Consider the following 22,203-nt stretch of genomic DNA (forward strand, 5'->3'; position numbering starts at 1 on the left):
TCATAACATTGGCTTGAACTTTAGAAATTACATTAAATTGCATTGTTGTCATATTATATATAACTGTTTTGACAAAATACTTTGAATTTGATAAATTACTAATATACCAAGTAACTCAATATGGGCAAATAGTATTCAGTCGCTTTAACCTCACCACAAACAGATCATACACTCACATCCAAACAGAATTAAGTGTAATGTTAAAAGCAAAGTTTTTCTCTATTAATTAATACTTGTCATTCGATAGGCATATTTATACCCCCCCTGGCGTTATCAGGTTTGCATAGGACGCCATGTTGTCAGTCGCTATTAAAGGGTTAGGCTGAACCAATATTGACAAGGCGATTATCTATTTGCCAGTCGTGAGATTACTTCGGTAAAGTCGACGACTGCTCGTCTCTGAGATTGTATGTTTTTCGGCTTCCGAACTAAGCAGAATTATGTCACATTTTGACAATTGGTAAATTGATTTTTTGTAAGCTTATACTTTAAAAAAAATTGCGATTATTTATATTTTTAGATCATTTTCGCGTAACATTAACAATGAAACGAAAGTTTAAAATATTTATTCCGGTAAAAATAAATGCCCGAAAAACCTTAAATATAATGCAATATTAAATATCGTCCATATTGAGAAAATATAGGCATCCTTTTCGTTCTCACAGTGCACTCTTGCTATTTCACGTACCTACTCTATTTCCTGCAGATCCGAATTTCCTGTTCGTTCCCGTAAGGCATTAACTTTGACTTAAAAAGTGGGATCTCCTGGGATAGCCGGAAATGACTTCTGTCGCCTACTAGCGGCGAGCGTTATAGAAAGTAAAAAAAAAACAGATTTTCTAAATTTAAAACTTAAAAAAGGTTAAATTCGACAAAAAGATAATTCTTGTGTTTAATACGAGCACGTACATTCTTATAAAAGTAATTTTCCCACCAAAAAGTCTTTATTTGTCACCGAATAAAAAAATCACCAAGTTAATTCTTGCGAGATACCCTTACAGCGTCTCTTCCAATATTAATAAATTCTCATTTCCCGGATTCGTATGCAATTTGCCCCCGACTCCTCCAAGTAAAACTTACGACTTGCCCTTACCCTAAATAAAGCAAGGGAAAACCAACTTTCTTCTAGGTTTTTCACGAAACGAAAGAAATTGAGCCATATTTTGAAACATTCGTGTTATCGGGTTAATGGCTGCCAGGAAATTAAATGGACATTTAATAGTTTGTATATTTAAAGAAACAGTGGAAGCCACATTGATTATATTTGAATAAACATATAAAGGTGTTTCTTTCTTATTAGATTGAAATAAAATATTTCATGACAGCATATATGCTCGTAATGACATAAAGTTGAGACAGCCATTGCTAACATCTTGCATGTTCAAAAATAAACTTGAGGTCAACGATTCTATTAGCCATAGATTTCCCATCGTCTTGACATGCTTCCATAATAATCGTAAAGTATCAGGCGAACATAACAAAGAAGACGGTGTACCAGCATAAATAAAGTATAAATTCTTTCGGCGCGATTATTCTGCGATGCTTTCATTCCGGTGCGGTGGATCTCAAAGAGAACCCGATACGAACGTAACTCAACACCGCGCTAGGAATTCCGCGTTTCTCCATATCGTCCATGATGTCTATTAATATTATGTTGAGCATGTCGTACAAAATTACGATCGCGTGTTTGAAGAGACGTGCTAACAGATGTTGCAAGATTTTTAGGCTCAACATCAAATCCTTGCAAAACATAACGATATAACTTTTTTCTAAGTTAGAGGCCTATGTCCAGCAGTGAACTGTATTAGGCTGAACTGATGAATATACCTGGACGATTTAGTAAACTTCATTCATTGTCGATTTTTTTTTTCTTGCACAAAGAGAGAATGATTTGACTTATCCTTCAATTTCATGCCTCCGACTGCATGTTATGTACGATGTTGCATAAAATTTCGAAGGACTACCCTATTGATATTTTTAAGTGTTTACAGTACATAATGTTTGATATTTTTTCGATTTAGTTACGAATACGTCTATCAAGTAACCAGTTAATCAGCTAAATGATAATTGTGAATTGGTAATGAAAATGCGAAAAAACGGAGGAGTATGATCCTTTGTCTAATCATTACGAATAGCCACATTATAGTAGATGTGAGATAGTGAGAGGCTTAGTTCGACACAGATTAAAGTAAGATAATTAGTACAGCTGTAACTCTTCTTAGTACTTTGACAAGGTAATTATTGGATCCAGGAACAGGTGTAAGAGATTCGAAAACAAAAGGAGCGCGAGACGCTGAACTCTGCGGGATTCTGTCGCGGGATTACGGTGGCCTTATAATTATTTTTAGCCCCCTGAAAGGGCTTAAAGTCCCAAGGTAGGATTTGTGAGGCGTCGTTATTCAATATTATTTCTTGGGAATTTTCCGAGGGCGCGGCGACACGTACGCAGGTACGTTGCGTGAATCCCGGGAGGCGGGATAGATTGATGATTAACGGGATTACGCGTGACACTGTGCTTCGTTGTGAATACTTGCTATTTTTACGTCACACAAATATTCGAAAAACATTCTCAACATTCAACATGGATTAGAGATTGATTAACATTTGGTTAACAATTACAAAACCCTCACCCTCGCCTCACCATTGTCATGCATATCCATTAGCGTGTTTCAAAATGTAGAATAATAAGTCACATTTCACCCGGATCAATGAAATTCAAATTCGAATGGACTAGATCACAAAGTTTTAAAATTCATAACGTTTACAGTCACGGACACTCGCTTGTTACCAATATTGCATGCGCCGCACTGAATTTAAATGGGACCACGCTCGACGATTTCCAACTAGCGAGATCACATCTCCTTTTTTGGTTTTATAACCGAGCAATACCGAATTAGCCAGCCGATCGTTCGATTCAATCACACGTGCCCCGCCGTGTCGCGACACGACAGCGATCTGTGTAATCGCAAATCAAACGTCCATATCTGGATCAAGCGAAGATACGAACGTGCGACACTGAATTCATTTGTTTCGAATTGATAGCCGAGTCGCGGTCCAAAGCGACGCGGCGCGACGCGGCTCGTCGCAGGTGTAGCTGTCACCGTGCGACGCTCCATTTCCCGCAGCGTAATCGAATGAATATTACAAACATCACGCCGACAGCTATGCGCTATGTGGGCCGATGCGCTTTTTGACGCCAATTTGAAGTATTGTCTATGTCCGACCGCATTTCCAACGCGCCGATCATATCGCTGCCGAACAATTGCAGCCGGGTTAAATTTCGACGTGAAATACGATTCACATCGCTAAATAATGGGCACCAGATTTCATAGCGACATCGCCGCGCCGACCTATGCCGGAACTGTTTTACGGCGGCCGTAATGAAAGCACTTAGTACTAAGCGAAGCAATTATAAGTACGGAGCTCGGTAATGGACGCAGACAGGGACAAGCAAAAACCCGCGAAACGGAACGCTAAAAGCTCTCTAATTCGATTGTCGAAGGGAACCTAATATTTTAAAGTTTAAAAAGTTCGAATGCGGTCGGAAATAAAGCGGTTTTTGAGTTTAAGGAACGAACCGAGTTCGCGACTTCGGGCATAAATCCTCGATTCCATCGCTGAAGATGCGATCAGTAAAAGCTTTTCCTCGGTGCCAATTAAAACTCTTTCGCGAAGTATTCGCGGAATTCATAGCGATAAAGAAAGTAGGATTCGAGCGGTCGGAAATGAAATAGAAATACCAGGCTCAGAAGACTTTCCGAGCGTCACCTGAACTGAACTACGCTGAGCAGAGCGCGTTCGGTCTTGGTGATTTATGGGCGCGGATCCGGACCGGTAATGAAATTGCACCCTCTCACCCCCGCCGCCCGCCACTCGCGGAGAAAGCCATTCTAGAAATTGCTACGCACCGGTTTGCAGTCGCGACATCAGTGGAACAGTTCCTGGTAACGTCTTATGCTAATGTTTATTTTTTACCATCAATCACAATGATAAAACGTTGAACTCTCGTATTGAGGCGTCGAACGGGACGAGTTTAATTGCTTTCGTAGGAACGGCCTGCCCTTTGAGGAGCGTTCTTTGTCTACGCAATGAAAAATTTATTGCTTTCGCTGGAAAATTTTAATTGAAAACTCCGCAGCGGCCCCGCTCGCGGTCCAATTGTCTCGCGCTGACATTCGTTGCGTGATTTCAACTTTGTATGCTGAAGTTAAAACAGCTATAAGCTCATTCGATAATATTTTCAGTGCCCGAAACTTTTGTTATTGCAGATCCATTGTCTATTTGCGTTGTAAATTGTCAGCCATATTATTCTGTTCATTTAATTATTCATAATAATGCGTATTGTTTAGACTACAGATCATATTATATATAAGTTCTATTGTATCGTGGTCCTTTTTGAATATTTATAAAGGATGTTATAAAAATATTTCCTCTAAGACTTTAAGCGATATTTTCTAATAATTAAATAGTCTCGATCTAGATTAGAATACTTGAATTTAAGTAAAAATTGTGTTATTAATGTGATTACCTACATAAGCCTATTTTTTAATGTCTTATTTGTCTCTAACTTACCGTTAAATGTTGAAAGAGCCACGCCCGCAGTATATTGGTGGCCACCTTCGGGAAGATGCCCCGTTTCTTCTGGTTCTTTTTACCGTTCGTGTCGTCATCTTCCTCCCCCGTTCCCTCTCCCGACCCGATACTCGCATTACTGGCGTCTCCTACGAAAGAAACGCGTATATAAATATCATTTTCAATAGTTTTCCTAACGTGCAAAATTTTTAAATTTAAAAATAAATAAATAAAAGAAAAATTAAAAAAAGCCTTTTATTTCTTGGGAATTTAAGACACAAATGCAAAAAATACATTTAACAGAACTGCTTTTATTTCTACAGAACTAAAGTTTTCTAAAGTTTTTGTAATTGCGTTTGGTTTTACAAAACCTAGAAACTGTTTTCTTTTTTATGCATGTAAAAATAGGAATTACAACACAATTGAAATCAAATCAAACTAAAATACATACAAATAAGATCTTTGCTACACAATTGAAATGTATTTTAATTTTATCTATACAAATAAATAAAATTGGATCGTTTGTTTGTAATATTAAAATGATCGCTTTTTACTGCTGGTCCCGCGACTTCGTCCGCGTGCAATTTAACAAAAAAGTTAGTGTCCAATTCGCAGACTTATATAATAAATAAATTTCAAAAATAAAAGTGGCCTAAGTTACTACTTATAACATCAGCTGTTTGCCAATGAAAATCTCGTCATAATCGGTCCAGCCGTTTTAGAGATTAGCCAGAACAAACAGACAAACAGAAAGACAGACAGACAAAAATTGTAAAAAATGTTATTTTGGTATATGTACCGTATCATATGCATTTAGTAAAAAGCTGTTATTTCAATATTACAAACAGACACTCCAATTTGATTTAATTGTATAGATGGTTGTTGTGATATCTTCTTTCATTGCCAAAATCTCAGATTTTGTTTCCCAATTCTCCTTATTCTTGCTGCATATTGATTAACATAATTTTTATTTCTTTCATGTTTTATGGTATATGTAGCACCCTCTAGTGCCCTCGAGATGTAACCCAGAGTTATAATTGCTACTAACGACAATAGATGACGACGCTAGTACTGTTATGACTATAATTAAATCTAATTACGTAAATTATTTTATTTTAACATTTTTTTTTTGTGTTTTGTTCGATTCTGTTTTTTATTTTAACACAAAAGGCAGTAATATTTTGCACTGAGCCAACTTTACAGTTTATTTTTAAAGTTACTTTCAATGACACATATCATTCCACTATTACACACTTTATTAAGTTAATTCACTATATCTAGGCCAGTCTGTATTCGCACTGATGATATATTTTGCACTATGAACGCCTATTTAACTGTTTATTAATTTAATAAAGCAAATCAAAATACAAGAACAATGACAACCGTGGTATCGTTATCTACCCTCCATTTCGTTTTTAAATTTAATCAACATTAATTTTCAAGTAACTTATCGATTATTATCATTTTTTTTTAAATTAGTTCCGGTTTCTTTATAGCGTTATACGGTTTTTTTGTTGCGAGATTTCAAGATATAGACAGGCATAAATTATGGTTTGATAAACGTACCATAGAAGTTTTGTAATCTAATAGAATAAAGTAGAATTTACATAGATAAAGATTTGATAAAGTCGCTCGTTGACATGCCATGGAATTTAAAATGTGTTCTCCTAATTAAAGCGATTCTCTGATATAACAGTCGAGAGTCCTAGATCTCGGGGACTTTCTAGACAGACGAGACAAATTCGTCTAGCTCATTATAATAACGTGTTAATCGCAACACCAGGCGAGCAGGAACCGCGAGAGATGTCTCGACTACGCTTATCAGCCGTGCGTCTGGCATATTAATTAGGAACTCCAACTAGTATTTATTTAATCACCTGCCACACCACTGATTCCTATCTTGAGTATATACGCTTAATTAATTCTTAGTATATCGCGTCATACGTGTCTATTCGGTACAAGCGATCCATTGTTCCGAGCGACTCGTTCATGCGAATGTTACTTGACGAACTCTTTCATTCTCTTAGTATTTGAAATTATTTTTAACATTTGCTTACATTGGTAAAACGATAAGTACTGTAAATGATAATAAATCAAATATATCTTAACAATAGAGATTGAAATTTTGGAAACAATGACAAAATTCAAAATGTAGTATAATGAAGAGTAGATAAAAGTGTGAAAATAGTTGAACAAGAACTTTCTTGATCGGAACGAGTCGGCGTTTGTTTTTCTGAATAATTAAAGCGAAATTCACTTTGAAAACGTTCGCTACGTGTATCGAAACAACAGAAGCTTGGAACACGATAAACAAATTAGTGTGCACTGAGCCACATCAAAAATTCATCACAACAGGAACAAATCGAATCAGTACGAGTGTGAGTTTCATCTTATTTCTGCGCTCCTTGTTCTGTACGCTGCTGATAAATAAAAAACTGAATTTGCACGTACTTGCTGTTCGCCTTGTTTGCTGTTTTTATTTCGTGAAAGATAAATGTTCTTCTATTACGTTTAAGTCTCTTTTTTCTTTTTAAATTTGCTTCGTAAAGAAAATCATTACATCGTACCTATGATTTACTGTCTATTTCACCTCAATTTAATTGATCATTGTGGTACCTACTCGAAATTAATTTCGAATGAAAAAATTTTTGGTGTGCTTCAAGGTTCAACACTATGTCCTGTTTAATTTAACCCTTTCCATTCCTATACACGTAACTTTACAAAGGCTACGAAGGAATTACAAAATAGTTTTAAGTTTACTCTGAAACTTCTGTCGCTGATAGTGACAATGATGGAACAGTGTATCGAGTATCTGCGTATCGCATTCGACCGGTGGCATGCATTGTGATGGTAATGGGGGCAAAGTAATAAAATTACTTTTACGCCATTACCCGCGCCCCTTACTGTAGCACTGGTAATATAGGGTGATGCAATAAAATGCTCTAAAATTCACAAAAAACAACGGGGTGGTGTCAGCACGTAATTATTTTATACTTTTATTGTCATTTTGGTGCAAAATGTTAAAAACGAAAGTGTTACAACGGATGCGTAATCAATTTGTACATGATGAAAGAAAAATACAACTATGTTATCAATTATAATTTATAAAAAAATGGTTTCATAGACTGTAACGTAAAGATAAAAAACCTGAAGAAAAGGTTTATCATTTAGATGCGTTATCAAAGTAGACATTATCCGATTTTAAAAACTATTTTAGCATTCATAGCATGCCTTAATTCTTCTTTGGATAATCTACATTCAAAATCGGCGGTATCTTTATATTTACTATAATTAATTTCAAAAGTGTTTTTTGGAGTCTTCTTGAATAAACTAATATTTGATTTTGATTCTTGTTATATCTGAACGAAACTATTTTTATGTCTTATTTAATAAACAAAACACTCGCCCTGTATATTATCAGCGTGCAAAATCAGAGTGCAGTTGCATGATGCAGGGCTCGTAATCCCCTAATTCATCTTATGCCCACGCACACAGACAGGCACCCCTAATACTTACTAATACACCCCCAAATGAGTGTACAAACACAAATGGGGATGCGTGTGAAAAGTCAAGAGAATGAAAATTAACTTAATGTAATAGAATTGCCAGTGTCATTTTTCTGTTGTCTTTGCGAAATCAATAGCTACCATGGAGTTTCCCATGAATATAACATTGCATAACTTATTGATAGTTTTTAGTACATATGCGGATATATTTTCTTTTGAAACAATTGACTTCTAATATTAAAGAAATTAAATATTAAAGAAAAGTATTTTTCAAACCAGGGTATAAATTATAAGATAAGACAAATAAACAATACGGTCGAATTAAACAAGTCCTTCTTTTTTTGAAGTCAATTAAAAATAATAAAACATCTTTTTATGATTTATGACAACAATTAACAAAATCTTGAAAAACCTTTATAAATATCTAAAAGCTAATTTTGACAGTTAAGCGAGAATCGATAATATTGTACAAGAAGGATTTTTTTTTATTTTTGACAAAAAAGGAATACCTTTTTTTATCAAAACAGATGAACAGGAACTAAGCGCAGGATTTATGTTTAACTACTCGTATTTTTAAAGCGCAACCGTTTTGTCTAAAAGGAAACAGAATTTACACGTTCTTACAAGAAAATCTACGCAGTAGATAAATGTAGCGACAGGAATAAATTTCAAAGGCGTATTCTCGCTAGTAAAACTGCTCATTAGAGCAAATCCATCTATGGTGTGGTGTTTGCTCCCATGGCGTTTGTAAGCCGATTGCAGCAACCCGACACCGAATCCACGACCCCCTTGCGAAAGCACGGTGTACACCAAACTTGGGGATCCGGTTAGAAATACTTGGGGTTGAATCACGAGGGTAGTTTCAGAAGTTTTATTTGGTTAGATAATGACGGAGTACTACTTTAGTTTTAAGTTTACGTTTTGTTTATAACTACGACAAGATCACCGTCGATACAATCGAAGAATAGATCGTAATGAACATTTCTTAAACATAAACATCCACCAACACGAAGTACAACAAATTGCTGGACTATCCTCCGTTCTTCCGGACATAGGAGAAGAAAACTGTAGAAATTCCTGTCAAGTAGCGAATTCTTTTTTTTTATGTAAGTGATATATCCACAGACTTATAATGCCCGTGCTTTTGTTATTCCATGATTTTTTTTAAACATCCATCGGTACTTCACTGCAACTTTAGAAAACTTAAGAACTAGCCCTATAGTCTCTAAAAATCGACGCGAGTCCACTGAACGAGACTATTCTATACTAAGAGTACTAACGTGCAAATTTTTTTTTTCTTTTTTTAAATTACATACGTGCACACCTACATATATTATACTAAGTATAGAGATATGATTTTATTGTACATATAGTTTTTTTTTATAGTTATTATTTTTATTATATGTACACTTACTACTTACAGTGTACACTTAACCTATGTTATTGTTAGTAGGCACTTTTTTTGTGTACTTGGAAAATCTTTTTATCCATTTTTTTTTTTTTAAATGTATAATTAATGTTATCTTATTAAGTACATGTAAAAAGCCTTATCATTACAATTATATTATCATGTACCTTTGTTATTACATGTATTATTTATTGTTTATATTACATACAGTAGCGAATTCTGTCAATGATTTTTTTCCTATTATAACTGTTAGCTCGACACCAGCAATTTATACTAAGCTAACTCGTAAAAGTGAACTTTACAATAGAGGCTTATAAAAAGGGAAAAACATGATACCTTTTACATTAATTAGGAAACTTATTTGAAATTTGGTATCTTTAGTAGTTAATTTATTCATTGCAATTTCACAATTTGTATTATTACAAAAAAAAACGCATTTATTCAAGTTGCATTAAGAAAACCAACTTATCGAAAATTCGAGTTGGCGTAGTATAAATTGTTGGTGTCGAGCTGGTTATGAATTAGTTTTTTGTACAGCACTGTCTACGTTTGTCACTTAGGACCTACTTGACCGCTTTCTGTGAACGCTATATGACAGATCCAATGCATAGTAGTTTATACTTATATATGATATATTATTACTTTTTACCGGCGAATTCCGCAATAGCATAGTTCTGTTAGAAATTGTGAATCTAAAGCTTTTATTTCCTTCATTAAGGCGAAACACCTAACAATCTATTCTACCATATCTTGTTAAAGGTTATTCGTAACTTATTTGCAGGTTAAATTTTATCCATAATTGGTGAACCAGGCCCTAAGTTTGACAGATATACGGAGATGATTATCTCGGAGCCGTTAATATAAATGGATCTTTAAATAGATGCATACGGTAAACGAAAAATGTATGTAGGAAAAATATAATTATAGGGTTTTAGTATTATATAATGTCACTAGGTCGGCAAACAAGCGTACGGCTCACCTGATGGTAAGAGATTACCGTAACCTATAGAAGCATCGCAAGCGCGTTGCCGACCCCCCCCCCCCCCCAGGAGCTTTGGTCACCTTACTCACCAACAGGAACACAATACTGCTTGAAAACAGTATTATTTAGCTGTGATCTTCTGTAAGGTTGAGGTACTACCCCAGTCGGGCTGTTCCATATTTTGAGCAGGAAATTCCTGCTGTGCCCTACCTCAGTTAAGTTATATTTTATTATAATCATTGTATGATCAAAGATTTGATGACCAAGCTTGATTGTTCTATAGTCCTAAACTTAAATAGTCTAATATGGTTGCAATAATATTATAGAGGCCTGTTATCTAAAAATATCATGTCTAGTTTTTAAGTGATTTAAAAAAAAGAGAGTTCTCTATTAGACTATATGGATTTAACGTGTGCTATCTTTTGGCTTTTTACTGGGAGTATCGATTTTGATGATTATTAATTTGATCGAAAGCTTGTGCTTGTCATGAGGTCATATTTAATTTTGATTGAGGTCTGACGAGTACTTTGAGTTGTCCCTAATCACGCGTATTTAATTGACTAATTTTTCGACTACCAACGTTGTATTGTCTCTTCGATATTAATTGATGTCAGTTTTATTTTGATGATGATGATGATGATACAGTAATTATTAGTGGTCTTACGATTACCCTGACTCAGTTCTATAACAAAAGATAAAATACAATACAACGTAAAAGAGATGATCCTTGAGAACTCCATGTTCCCCAAAATTAGCGACGAGCGTAAATGAGTGCAGAGCTATCGAGTTACGGCAATCAACTGAAAGCACGCGCCGCTAGTGATGCAGCCCCATGGGAATCATCGATAATTAGGTTATTATGGAATTTTAGTTATTGTCTTCGACAGTAGAATGAAAATTTGTCAGATAATCATAAGAAGTAAGTTTTAAAAATTAGACCTGATCGTTTTCAATTAAAATAATACACGATAAATTCAGGCTCATCACGTAATGTGATCGACGTCACTCAGATAAATGAGTGTCCTTTTTAATATTTTGACGAAAAGTCGACACTAAGGCGATTTATCGATATCACACTTGTCTAATCCGCAATCCCTATAAAGCGACAACCGCGGTGTCGTAATGCGCTCACAATTTGATGGATTGGCTTCTTCGCCGGGCCCGCTATTTGCAAACACCCTCATCTGGACGAGAGGGGCACCGACGGACGGAGGGGCTAATTAAAATTGGCGCCCGAACTGGGACCAACATTCCAATTACCACCTCGCCAGCCTCTATTACAATTGTCATAAGTACGTTTTCGGCACGTCAAAAAAAAATATTGTTTTTAATACAGGGTACGCTTGCATCTCCGGGCTTATTGGGTGACGTAATGACGTGCCGGCGATAGGAATGTGTTCGGTATGGTCCTCTTATTGGCAATCTGGCGGAATTCCATTAGGTCATTAATTCTCCTGTCCCTTTTGGCGATTCTTATAATAATTACCAATTGGCTACGAATTTCGACCGGCGTTATTTTACGACATTACGTCGGAATTATTTAGCGCGGAAATGTAAATTTTGATGAAGTTAAATGCGTCGCTGATTGAAATCATTTTTTTTCTCTTTAATTAACAATTATAGCAAAGTGCGTTTATATATTTAGCGGTTAACATTTTCTTTTCAACGAATTACTCCTTTTTTTTATCAAAATAAACGTGACAGAATCCAAAATTTTTTTTACAAACACATTTTTAATTGTTAAAAATGATTTCAAAAGTTAAATGTTTTAGAAGTTAATAATTTAGATTTTTATATTTCAAAGAGATACTTCATAACTACAAGAAGCTTTCAGAAAAAGTTCTTATCTCAACTTAAAAGATTAAGGGATGTCTAATTGGAATAAATCCGACTTTTACGTTTTAATTTACCTTCTTCATATCTTTGTTTTAGAGGAATATTTCACCAACCTCTACTTTTAGACTATGAGAGCCTTATGTCATAAGACTATTTAGATAAATTATGATTATCATATTATGGTAAGATAACATACAATTATATTGATATTAGCTGACCCAGCACACGTTGTTTTGCCGCTAAGTGCTATTAAAAAATAGGGGTTGGTATTAGAAGGGTGAGTTGTAAATTTTGTCTAAGTTTTACTATTTAAAAGCCATATTGATTAAAATTATATCAAAACAAAAGTTATCAAAATAATAGTCACGAAGTTATTTATCGACAAACGATTAACCATCGTGACGCGATCGTAACAGAAGAATTGCAACTGTGCTATTTATTTTTAACGAGCCGAACCGCCTGTCAGACATTAGCGGGCGCCGTCGCAGTGAAAACGCAACGCCAGCTTAATCACCGCGGCTCCTGAGTCGTCAGAACTGAACCGGGAACTGTTCTAGCTGTAAAGATTTATGTCTTTCGTCTTTATTTGTAATGAGCTGTTTTACTTGTGACTTCGTTCGACTTGATATTAACTCTAGCGTAGATATTTTAAACTGTTAAATCCTTTACATGAAACATTGTAAGATGGATAGTATAACGAAATGGATTAGGGCGGTAAGTTTATTTTTCATTAATTTATAGTTGAAATAAGGAAATTTTAAAATATAAATAATATAAACACAAAAGTGTCATTAAAAGAGTAATTAATTTAATCAAAATCGATTTTTAAATATAAAAAATACAATCTCTCATTTAATCAAAATTAAAAACTCGTTTTAGGGAATCCGAACGATAACGATTTAAACGAAAGCCCGACAATAAAGGAACTACACGCAATTAAAAATGACATCGAAATTTCAAATGTCATTTTAACCCTTACAATGGAGGCACGTCTTCGCGATTACAGAGCATTGAAAATTAGTTTAATATTCGAATTGACGATTCCGCCCGGAACGGCCAATTAAGAGGGAATAACACTTGGAATGATCTGGCTGATAGGCAAGTTATGGGGTGCCTTTATGGACCATTAAGTGCCGAGACGGTTCAGGAATATTTCGTGCACCGAGGCCCGCGAATCTCGGTCTTTCGGACCGTTTAAGTGTAGATTTCGGACGGACTTTTATGCGTATCGTTTTTTAATTGATAAGTATTATTGCGGTGACCCTGAAATTTATTTACTTTTTATCTTAATTATAGTCTTATAATGGTACATTATATTGCCGGTTAAATTAATTAGTTTCATTCGTAAACAACTAACCTGTGTATTGATTTTGGTTGAAGATGCGTTAAGTCAAATATTGTAATTGTTTGTTAATTTTTTCTTGCATATTTAAAAGAACAGTTATAATAAGAACCAACATTATAATCTAATGTAACACCTTCATATAATCAGAGCCGCGACGCCCTCCACTTCTAAAAATCCCCATGCTGCAAAGCGCATATTAAGGGATTAGGGATTCGCACCAAACGTTCTGAACACGAAGCGTGGACCCCGGCGTTCATCCGCGCATTGATTTCAATTTGAATTTTAATTGTGGAATATTATACAAAATTTCATTGCTTAATATTCACCCCAGGCGGTGATTTTTGCATATTTTTAACCCTGTCCTTTCGGGGCTCGATAAAAATCGCATATATTAAGAGAGGGCCGGATTTTGCGAGATACAGCGGTTTTTCATTAAGGGAGATACGGTGAGATACCCGACTATTTTATTGCCTCGCCCCGAACGGCTTGACGTCTTAAAACTTGATACGACGCTGAGTGTTTTTAAAATTTTGTTACGTTTTGTCAAATAAATTGGTATTTATTTACGACATAAATTAAGTCGGTTGATTGTAACAGTAGATTTTTTTTCTTTTTTTTTTTCGGAAAATAATTATAAAACATATTAAAATATTATCTTTGTTTTGAAATTAACTTTAAAATATAAGACTTATTATATGATATTTTTTTCTACTAATATGTGCTCCTTTTTTCTTATATTTTATTCTCCATTTCGCCCACATAAAAATATTAACATAGTTAAATATCGAATTAGAGGGTTAAACTGGGGGAGGACGTTTATAACGAAATCAGCGGTGATTTGATTCCTATTTGACAGGTCCTTAAAATGTAAATTTTTGATATGAAAATTACATTTAGTTTAACGAGTTACCCGTCTTGTATTAATGGGAAAAAATACACTAATAGACGCTGAACGGGTTAAGTGATTACTGTTTTAGGTTTAGTCAAACTAAATACTTACTTTATATCCTATCATTTGTAATTATATGCTATTTTTTTAAATAACTAATTACTTATTTAAACGCTGTGTGTAGCAGAATTTTTATGGCTAATATTTTCAATATTCAATTGAGGTAGGGCACAGCAGGAATTCCCTGCTCAAAATATGGAGCACCCCGACTGGGGTAGTACCTCGACCTTACAGAAGATTACAGCTAAATAATACTGTTTTCAAGCAGTATTGTGTTCCTGTTGGTGAGTAAGGTGGCCAGAGCTCCTGGGGGGATTGGGGATTGGGTCGGCAACGCGCTTGCGATGCTTCTGGTGTTGCAGGCGTCTATAAGCTACGGTAATCGCTTACCATCAGGTGAGCCGTACGCTTGTTTGCCGACCTAGTGATATAAAAACAAGAAACAAAAAAAAATCAGTACTCGATGGACACTCGCAGATTAATTTTTTTAGCTATAACTCTCTTCGTCTGTCCCACCATTTTTGAAATTTCTTTATATGACAATATGTTTACAGAATTGTTACTACATATAAAAAATAAAATTAAAAACAAAAATTAGTCATTTACCTGGCAACAAAAATTTCGAAATATTAAATGGATCCTTAAAAATACAACGATTAGTAATCAGAGTGTTTTATGTAACAGAGAAAATTCGAACGTTATGTGAAGTTTCCTATTTAAGTCCTGTTATAACATAATGTAGTATCTTCATATCCCTTGAATTCCTATCTGTAGCTCCCATAACTATAAATTGAAAAGTATATGTATTTATGAACGCAGTACTTGAAAATTATATGCAAATATAATGCAAGAATAGGAAGGCTACACACTGTACTGCGCATACGCAGTAAAAATTATTAGTGTATTTTTAAAGGAACTTTTTTTCAACAAAAACAGATTAAAATTATTAGTGAATCGATTTTTTTATCATTAAGCAAAAAATATTTTCATGACGATCGAATAAAAAAACTAGCAATTTTGAATTTTTTTAGATAAAAAAATGATGAAAAAAATCTTGGATGATGGCAGTAATCGGCTAGCCGCCTACGCCTGGTAGCGGCAACCGGTCGGTACCAGAACATTAATCTACAGCGTGTGCGGCCGTTCATATCGCGTATTTATGAACACCGCCGCACTCATGAGAGCCTGGTACATGTCTGTAACATAATACCTACTTGTTGTGTGATTAATCCGATGTTTGTTTGTCTGTACGTTTGACACGGCCATATTTCATTCGTTTAGTTTTATTTTTGAGATTCGGTTTACTTACATCAAACGATGGATTTCACTTTGAACAAAATTTACCCCTTTGAAAAATCGTACATTTAATTTTATCGTAAGTTTAATTTTTTTGTGTTTAAGCAAATTTAGTTTATTTATAGATCGTTAGATAAAATTCTATATAAAATTATTTTAAAAAGACATTTTGTTAATATTTAAGAAAAACAACTTTAAAAGGAAAATAATTCTCGTTTATTTGATAATTGTTTTGGCAAAACGTAGAAAAATGATGATTGTGTATCACGCAATCTCGAAGTTACTTAACAGCGGGGGTCCTTCGTGGCGAATATTATAAGCAGATGAAAAAAACTCAAAAAGTGAGCACGACCGCACCCGTATCATCTTTGTATCGCCAGGCGAAAATTAATACTAAAAACAAAAAGAGTCGCTGCTATCGAAAGGAGACCGATGTCATCGTCCTGCCGGTACACACCGATCGTCGATACCGGCCGGTGTGCCCTTCGCTGATACGATCACATACCACGCTTCGACCATTAGCGTAGGAAGACTACACCCTTATGACAGGGGACTATGGACCACGGAGCCGGTCGCTGAAACGAAAGCCGTGGGTACGTGAAAACAAGGTTTTTAATTAAGGCAACTCCGCGACCAATCAGTCAAGATACTAACGTCAGAATGTTTTGAGCGGCGCATGTGTTCTCCGGAGGTACGATGCTGCGAGCGAAAAAAAAAAAATTAAAATCAATTAAGTTCCCTGTTTTATTTGTTCGAGGAAAAAATTAAGATTTCGTTTTTAATGAAACTATGTAGATTCTTTAGGCCATAACTTAGACGCGATGTCAAAAAGGATACTCGACTCGTTCATTACAGTAGGAGTGCTATTATGATTTGTTTAAAATACAGCTATCCGCTGACATTATTCGAATGATAAACGTTTAAGACGTCTAGCTAAGTACATCGTGACTTCGTTGCAGAATGCAAAATATAATCTGAACGGTTACAATAACCGCATTTCGTTCACAAGTCTGGCTACGGCTAGGTCGACCGACTGCCGACACTTCACATGCTGCGATGCCGGGGCCGAGGCTCTGCGCTCCTATGGCTAGTACAATTCTAATCGGCGTCCAGTTCCGGCTACAATCATACAAAAATAGTTCTGAATGCTGGTCTCGGTCACTCTGGCCTGCAACTAATTGTTATTTGAATAAAAACGTGACAAAATTTCCATCCGACGACCGCCATCGAACGGTACGCGAAACGAATATTAAGGTTTTTAAGGTTATTAAAATAATATAATGGCTCGATAAATCTTCACGGATACTTCATTACGTCGCCATGTTAATAGGTTGTGGTGTGCGACGGAAATGACAGAGGAACGAAATCGGCAAATTGAGATGAAATTATTTGTTGAATTTGCATTATTGATAATGAAGCAAACTAGTCAGATAGCAGGAGCGAAATGCATTGACAACTCAATATTCCTAAGTCCGATAACGTGATGTGCGTCACAATGATGCGATAATTAAAATGAATATATAGTCTCGGTGGTACGTCGAAAATAACTAATATTAGGGCTTTAAATTTGGGCTCATTTGCGTCTCAAGTTATCACTTGAGGACACTAGGGTGTAAAAAGGAAATAGTTGGAATAGTTGAACAGGTAAAGCGCAACTGTAAACCGTATAGTTCGGCCGCTGACACTTTTATGTGCCGTGCTAGCGAAACAGTCACGTCGGTGAGAATGTCACCGTGACGCATGCGTCATCGGGAGCCGATATTAAATTTGGAATTGCTCTATTCTAATTGAGCGGTCGGTCATTATCTGCGAGGTCGTAAACCGAATAGTTTACGATAGCTGCGCGGCGTTAGCCGTGACTGCGGAATAAATCAGGTGAAAAACAAATATTACTGTCAGTGCGGAGGGCGTCACGAGCGGCGGCGGTATTTGAAATTATTTATTTCGACTAAAATAACTGGCCGAGCGTCGCATCGTTAAATGCAGTTTTGCTCATTTCGCAAATAATCCAGGGATTAACGCGGGATTGATGTCGGCGCGCGTTTTTGGTGCGCGCGTCTTGCGTGCATAAATAAGCGAATATATTTGCCGCGTAATAAGCCGCCCGACACGCTGGCCAAATAGTAATTGCTCGCCTGTTATGCTTTCCTGGTACTTGTTTACTGGGGCTTAATTAAGAGCGCCCGTTTATTTATGTCCTACGTGGACCTTTGCCCAACTCGAGCATAAAATAGGTCGGCAAAAGCCGGCCTGTTAGAAAAGATATATATATTTGGAAGGTTTATACGAACCGGCGCGTTATATTAGTTTTTCAGGTTTATTCCGTTCGTTTACATTCTCGACTCGAATACGCTCGCTACCTCTTTGACAGAGTCCAGTGTATCGGGCCTGTGAACTAATTATTCCTAGTTTCCACGACGGAGCCCGAGATCTCGGCACCGCGCCGGCTCTAGCGGCTAGACGCCCACCTCGTTACGCGCGTGATGTATCGCGTCAAATATAGAATAGGCGACAACTGTCTGAATGCCTAATTTAATCTCAAACGCACAGATAGTGCTTCACGACAGATTTAACGAGACTTTTATGATTTCGTAACATATGACTAAATCATAAATTTTGATAAATTATTATCGTCAACAAAAAAAAAAATGCAATCAAAACGCCGTAATTACGATATATCTATTACAACAACACTTCCAATTAGCTATTAAATAAATTATCAACCAAATTAGAATTTATTTTGTAATTAAGTCTCTCTCGAAGAATATTAAATAAACCTACAAATGAAAAACTATAAATAAGCCACGATCGCATTCGATATGACACACATACATCAAAGTGCAGTATATCAATTACTTAATGATTAACTTTAAAGGCACGAGTCCTGACAATTCATTATAAATTAATTTATATCTATTGAGCGGATTAAACGAAGTTTTCGCTGAGTCATCACGGTACAGTGGCACAAAAGGCTGTACGTTCACAACGTAAACAATGGCGCGGCCGTTTGTTTTTAATTACAGTTCGCGTTCGTTCGGAAACGCTTTGCCGTGAAATTCGGTCGGAGCCGCCCGCTCTGTACATATGGATAGCTTTCTGCTATCGCTAGGCGAAGGGTGAGTTTTAGGTAATCTACGGAAAACAAACAATAAAACTAAAAACAAACAGGAATAGTATAATTATTCACCTAAAACTTGGAATAAATAATGACGGTTATTTATACTAGTGATTCTGATTTAAATGACATTTAAACTGATATTAAAATGACAATTTTATACTTTTTAAATATATTTATCAAAACTCATGTTGTAAAGATGTAATATGCGATAATACGCTTTAAAACGATTGCATGCGAACAGTAACGACGTGTTGATTGAAGTCGCATATCTTTTGTTCTAATTTTAAGGAACGCTAAATGTTCCGCGGCGAGTGTCGCGACGACACCCGTTAAAATGTAAATTTATGCGAAATCATAGAGATTTATGGGATGAGTCTAATGATGTACAAACACTTCGCCGAAGCGATGTCGGGAACAATGTTGGGAACGGATTGAGATCATCTCGCTTTAATTAATCTTGTTTTTACGTATTCGTAAATACTTCTTTTATCACCGTTTGTAACAAAGAAACTTTTTAAACACGTTAAACGGGATCATTTTATATTTGTGTACGCGGAGATAGATACACGATAAATACCATTAAACGAGATATATAAACAAATAACATAAGTAGAGCACGATCCTACCACCTGCTCTGTATGAAAGTACCAGAGTACCATAAATATTAAAGAGATGGCGAGCGCGCGCCACATTTGCATACGATGTTCAATTACGATCCCAGAATATGGAATGTATTATAAGCAGCTCCTATATCATTATGCTTTTCGGGTGTGGTGCCACCTTCGTGTGATTGTTTTCGCGGTGAAGATGCTGCGTCATTCACGAGAAAAATATACGAACTATTTATTTATTTCTTATTTATAAACCAAGAGATATATATATACACGGATAAATAAATATGCGTTGTTATTTCAGATGTGGAAAGATTATTTAAAACAACTGTATATTCGCAGCGCCATCTACCTGCGAGTAGCGGTACTCAATGGCAAAAATCGATTAAGGAACCGAATTAATTCAATTACTTATAAGTAAGTATTCTGTAAAGCGTAAGTTATTAAGGCCCGCGGCGGCGCAATTTAAATAAGGAATGCTCTGTTATGGGCTATGGCGGTCGAAGCGTTCCTGGGGCTAGATTTCTTTTACCGTGACTGCAGGACAAAACGCCCTGCGGTCGAGCACATAGTTTGGTCCCACCGCAACTCTTAACAGCCGTCGCGTTATTATGCTTTGCTAGCTCTCGTTAGTACCTATTTTATTATACGCGTTTGTCAATTTTATTCTTTTTTTCACACTGGCTTCTAACCGACCAGTTCTCATTACCGCAAACGTTGCGGTTTACGCGCCAACAATGATATGTAAACTCTTTTGTATATTATTGTTAATATTCGCGTATTTCAAACGGAATAAGCTGCTATTACAACTCCATTATACATCGGTATTGATTAAATGGCTACATGACTGCTTGTCTACGTATTCTGCGTGATTATTTCAAATCACCAACACATTACATTAGAGGTAATCTCTAGTAATGGCGGCCGTGATCGCCTCTACGGTTAGTGTTGCCAGTTATGTGCAGCCGACTGCGCAAAATGTGGGAAACAAAATGTCACTGTTATAAGACAATCGAGTGCATTAATGTTCTGTAACAATTTCCTACAATTTATATTACTCGTACATGAATGTATTCGTCAAGAATTACATTCAATTTTATTTGTCAAGAACTTCTTAAGTAATTTAAATTACAACCGCATTTCAGATTTCGAACGAAATGGATATTGACAGTGAGGCGGGAAACGAAAAAGCGGCCATTGCGTTTGGTTTTTTTTTTCTTGTTAATATTTTTTTAAGCATAAATTTTTAAAATATCACAAAGAGGATGAGATTGTGCCAAAGTAGATATTTTATTTCGTAAAAAAGTTATCAAATCCGTCACCTTCGTAATGAGAACTCTTTCTTTAATCCTTTCAAGCAACTTTATTGCCATAACACACTTTATTTTTTCGACGTTTTACAAATGGTTTATATTGTAATAAAATATCATAAACGTACAAATATGGTGGGAGGACGTATTTTTATTAAGTTAGTCATACGTCGTACCTACTTTTTATTGCCGGTTTAAACTTATCGAAACGTAAAAAATTCGAGACGTGCATCTGACTCAAAATCGTTGTCGAGTAAAAAATAATGACACATCGTATAATTATTAACAAGTAGCATTTATATTAATTTACATATTCCACGTGCAATTTATTTTTATTATTACGTTTCTTTTTTTTAATTTATTCGTCTCGAAGTCGGATTACTTTGCCTCCGTGGGTTTAAAAAAAATCTCGGACCCGTAGCGAAAAAGCAATAAGACGGACGTCAAAAATAACTTGAATTACAATTTTAATCTTGTCAAATCCCCGTTTTTATTGTGATCGGTCCTCGTGCGGGGACATAATTTTAGTTTTCAAAGTTTATTTAATAAGGAGAGTCCGAATAAGAAATCGTATTACGGGGAGGAAAGGACATCGAATAAATTTACGATTTTTATTACACGCTCATTATTACGTTTAAAGCAAGAAGTAAGGTCTTTATATTGATGCAAAAATATTGCTCGGCGACAAAAAAAGGTTGTACTGTCGAGTTTAGGTAGTGCACGTTATTACCGGTGCATGGGATAAGAAATGACATTTTTTATTACTTAAAAAAAACAATGAATGAGAAATAATACGAATGAGAAATCACGTTATATATACCTTAATTATCTGTGTTTATTTGTATATAAACAATATGTACCTTAGCAACTTTAAAATTTATAATGAACCAAAATTCTAAATTGACTGAATAACTATAGCATTGATAGAAGTAGCTATTGTGTTTGGGGAATAATCGTCTAACGTTTTCGAAAATGTACTTATTTTTATTTATGTCAAAAACCAAATAGGCTATAAAACATCACTAACATCACTATAGACATCACTACGACCCACTTTTTATACAAGATCATCACCTGATGATAAGCAATTACAGCAGCTTATAGACGCCTGCAACACCAGAAGCATTCCAAGTGTTGCCGAATCTACCCCCACTCCCCCATAAGCTCTGGTCACCCTACTCACCACAGGAAGGCAATACTGCTTGAATGCAATATTTTGCTCAGTGTTTTGGCCACCAATCGCCATTTTATTTGTAATTATTCGTAATAT

The 22,203-nt window shown here is 35.6% G+C and overlaps 1 protein-coding gene across 1 annotated transcript in view; it reads right to left on the minus strand.

Annotated features, from left to right (window-relative positions):
• LOC123662263 (homeobox protein homothorax) overlaps nt 1–22,203 on the minus strand; it is a 196,947-nt gene that overhangs the window by 44,214 nt on the left and 130,530 nt on the right. The window contains exon 7 of the mRNA XM_045597130.1: nt 4,573–4,721. Within this exon, the coding sequence (XP_045453086.1) occupies nt 4,573–4,721 (149 nt within the window). The remainder of the gene's footprint in view (nt 1–4,572; nt 4,722–22,203) is intronic.

The sequence above is a fragment of the Melitaea cinxia genome, chromosome 18 (assembly GCF_905220565.1).
Source record: "Melitaea cinxia chromosome 18, ilMelCinx1.1, whole genome shotgun sequence".
In the NCBI taxonomy this organism is placed as follows: Eukaryota; Metazoa; Arthropoda; class Insecta; order Lepidoptera; family Nymphalidae; genus Melitaea; species Melitaea cinxia.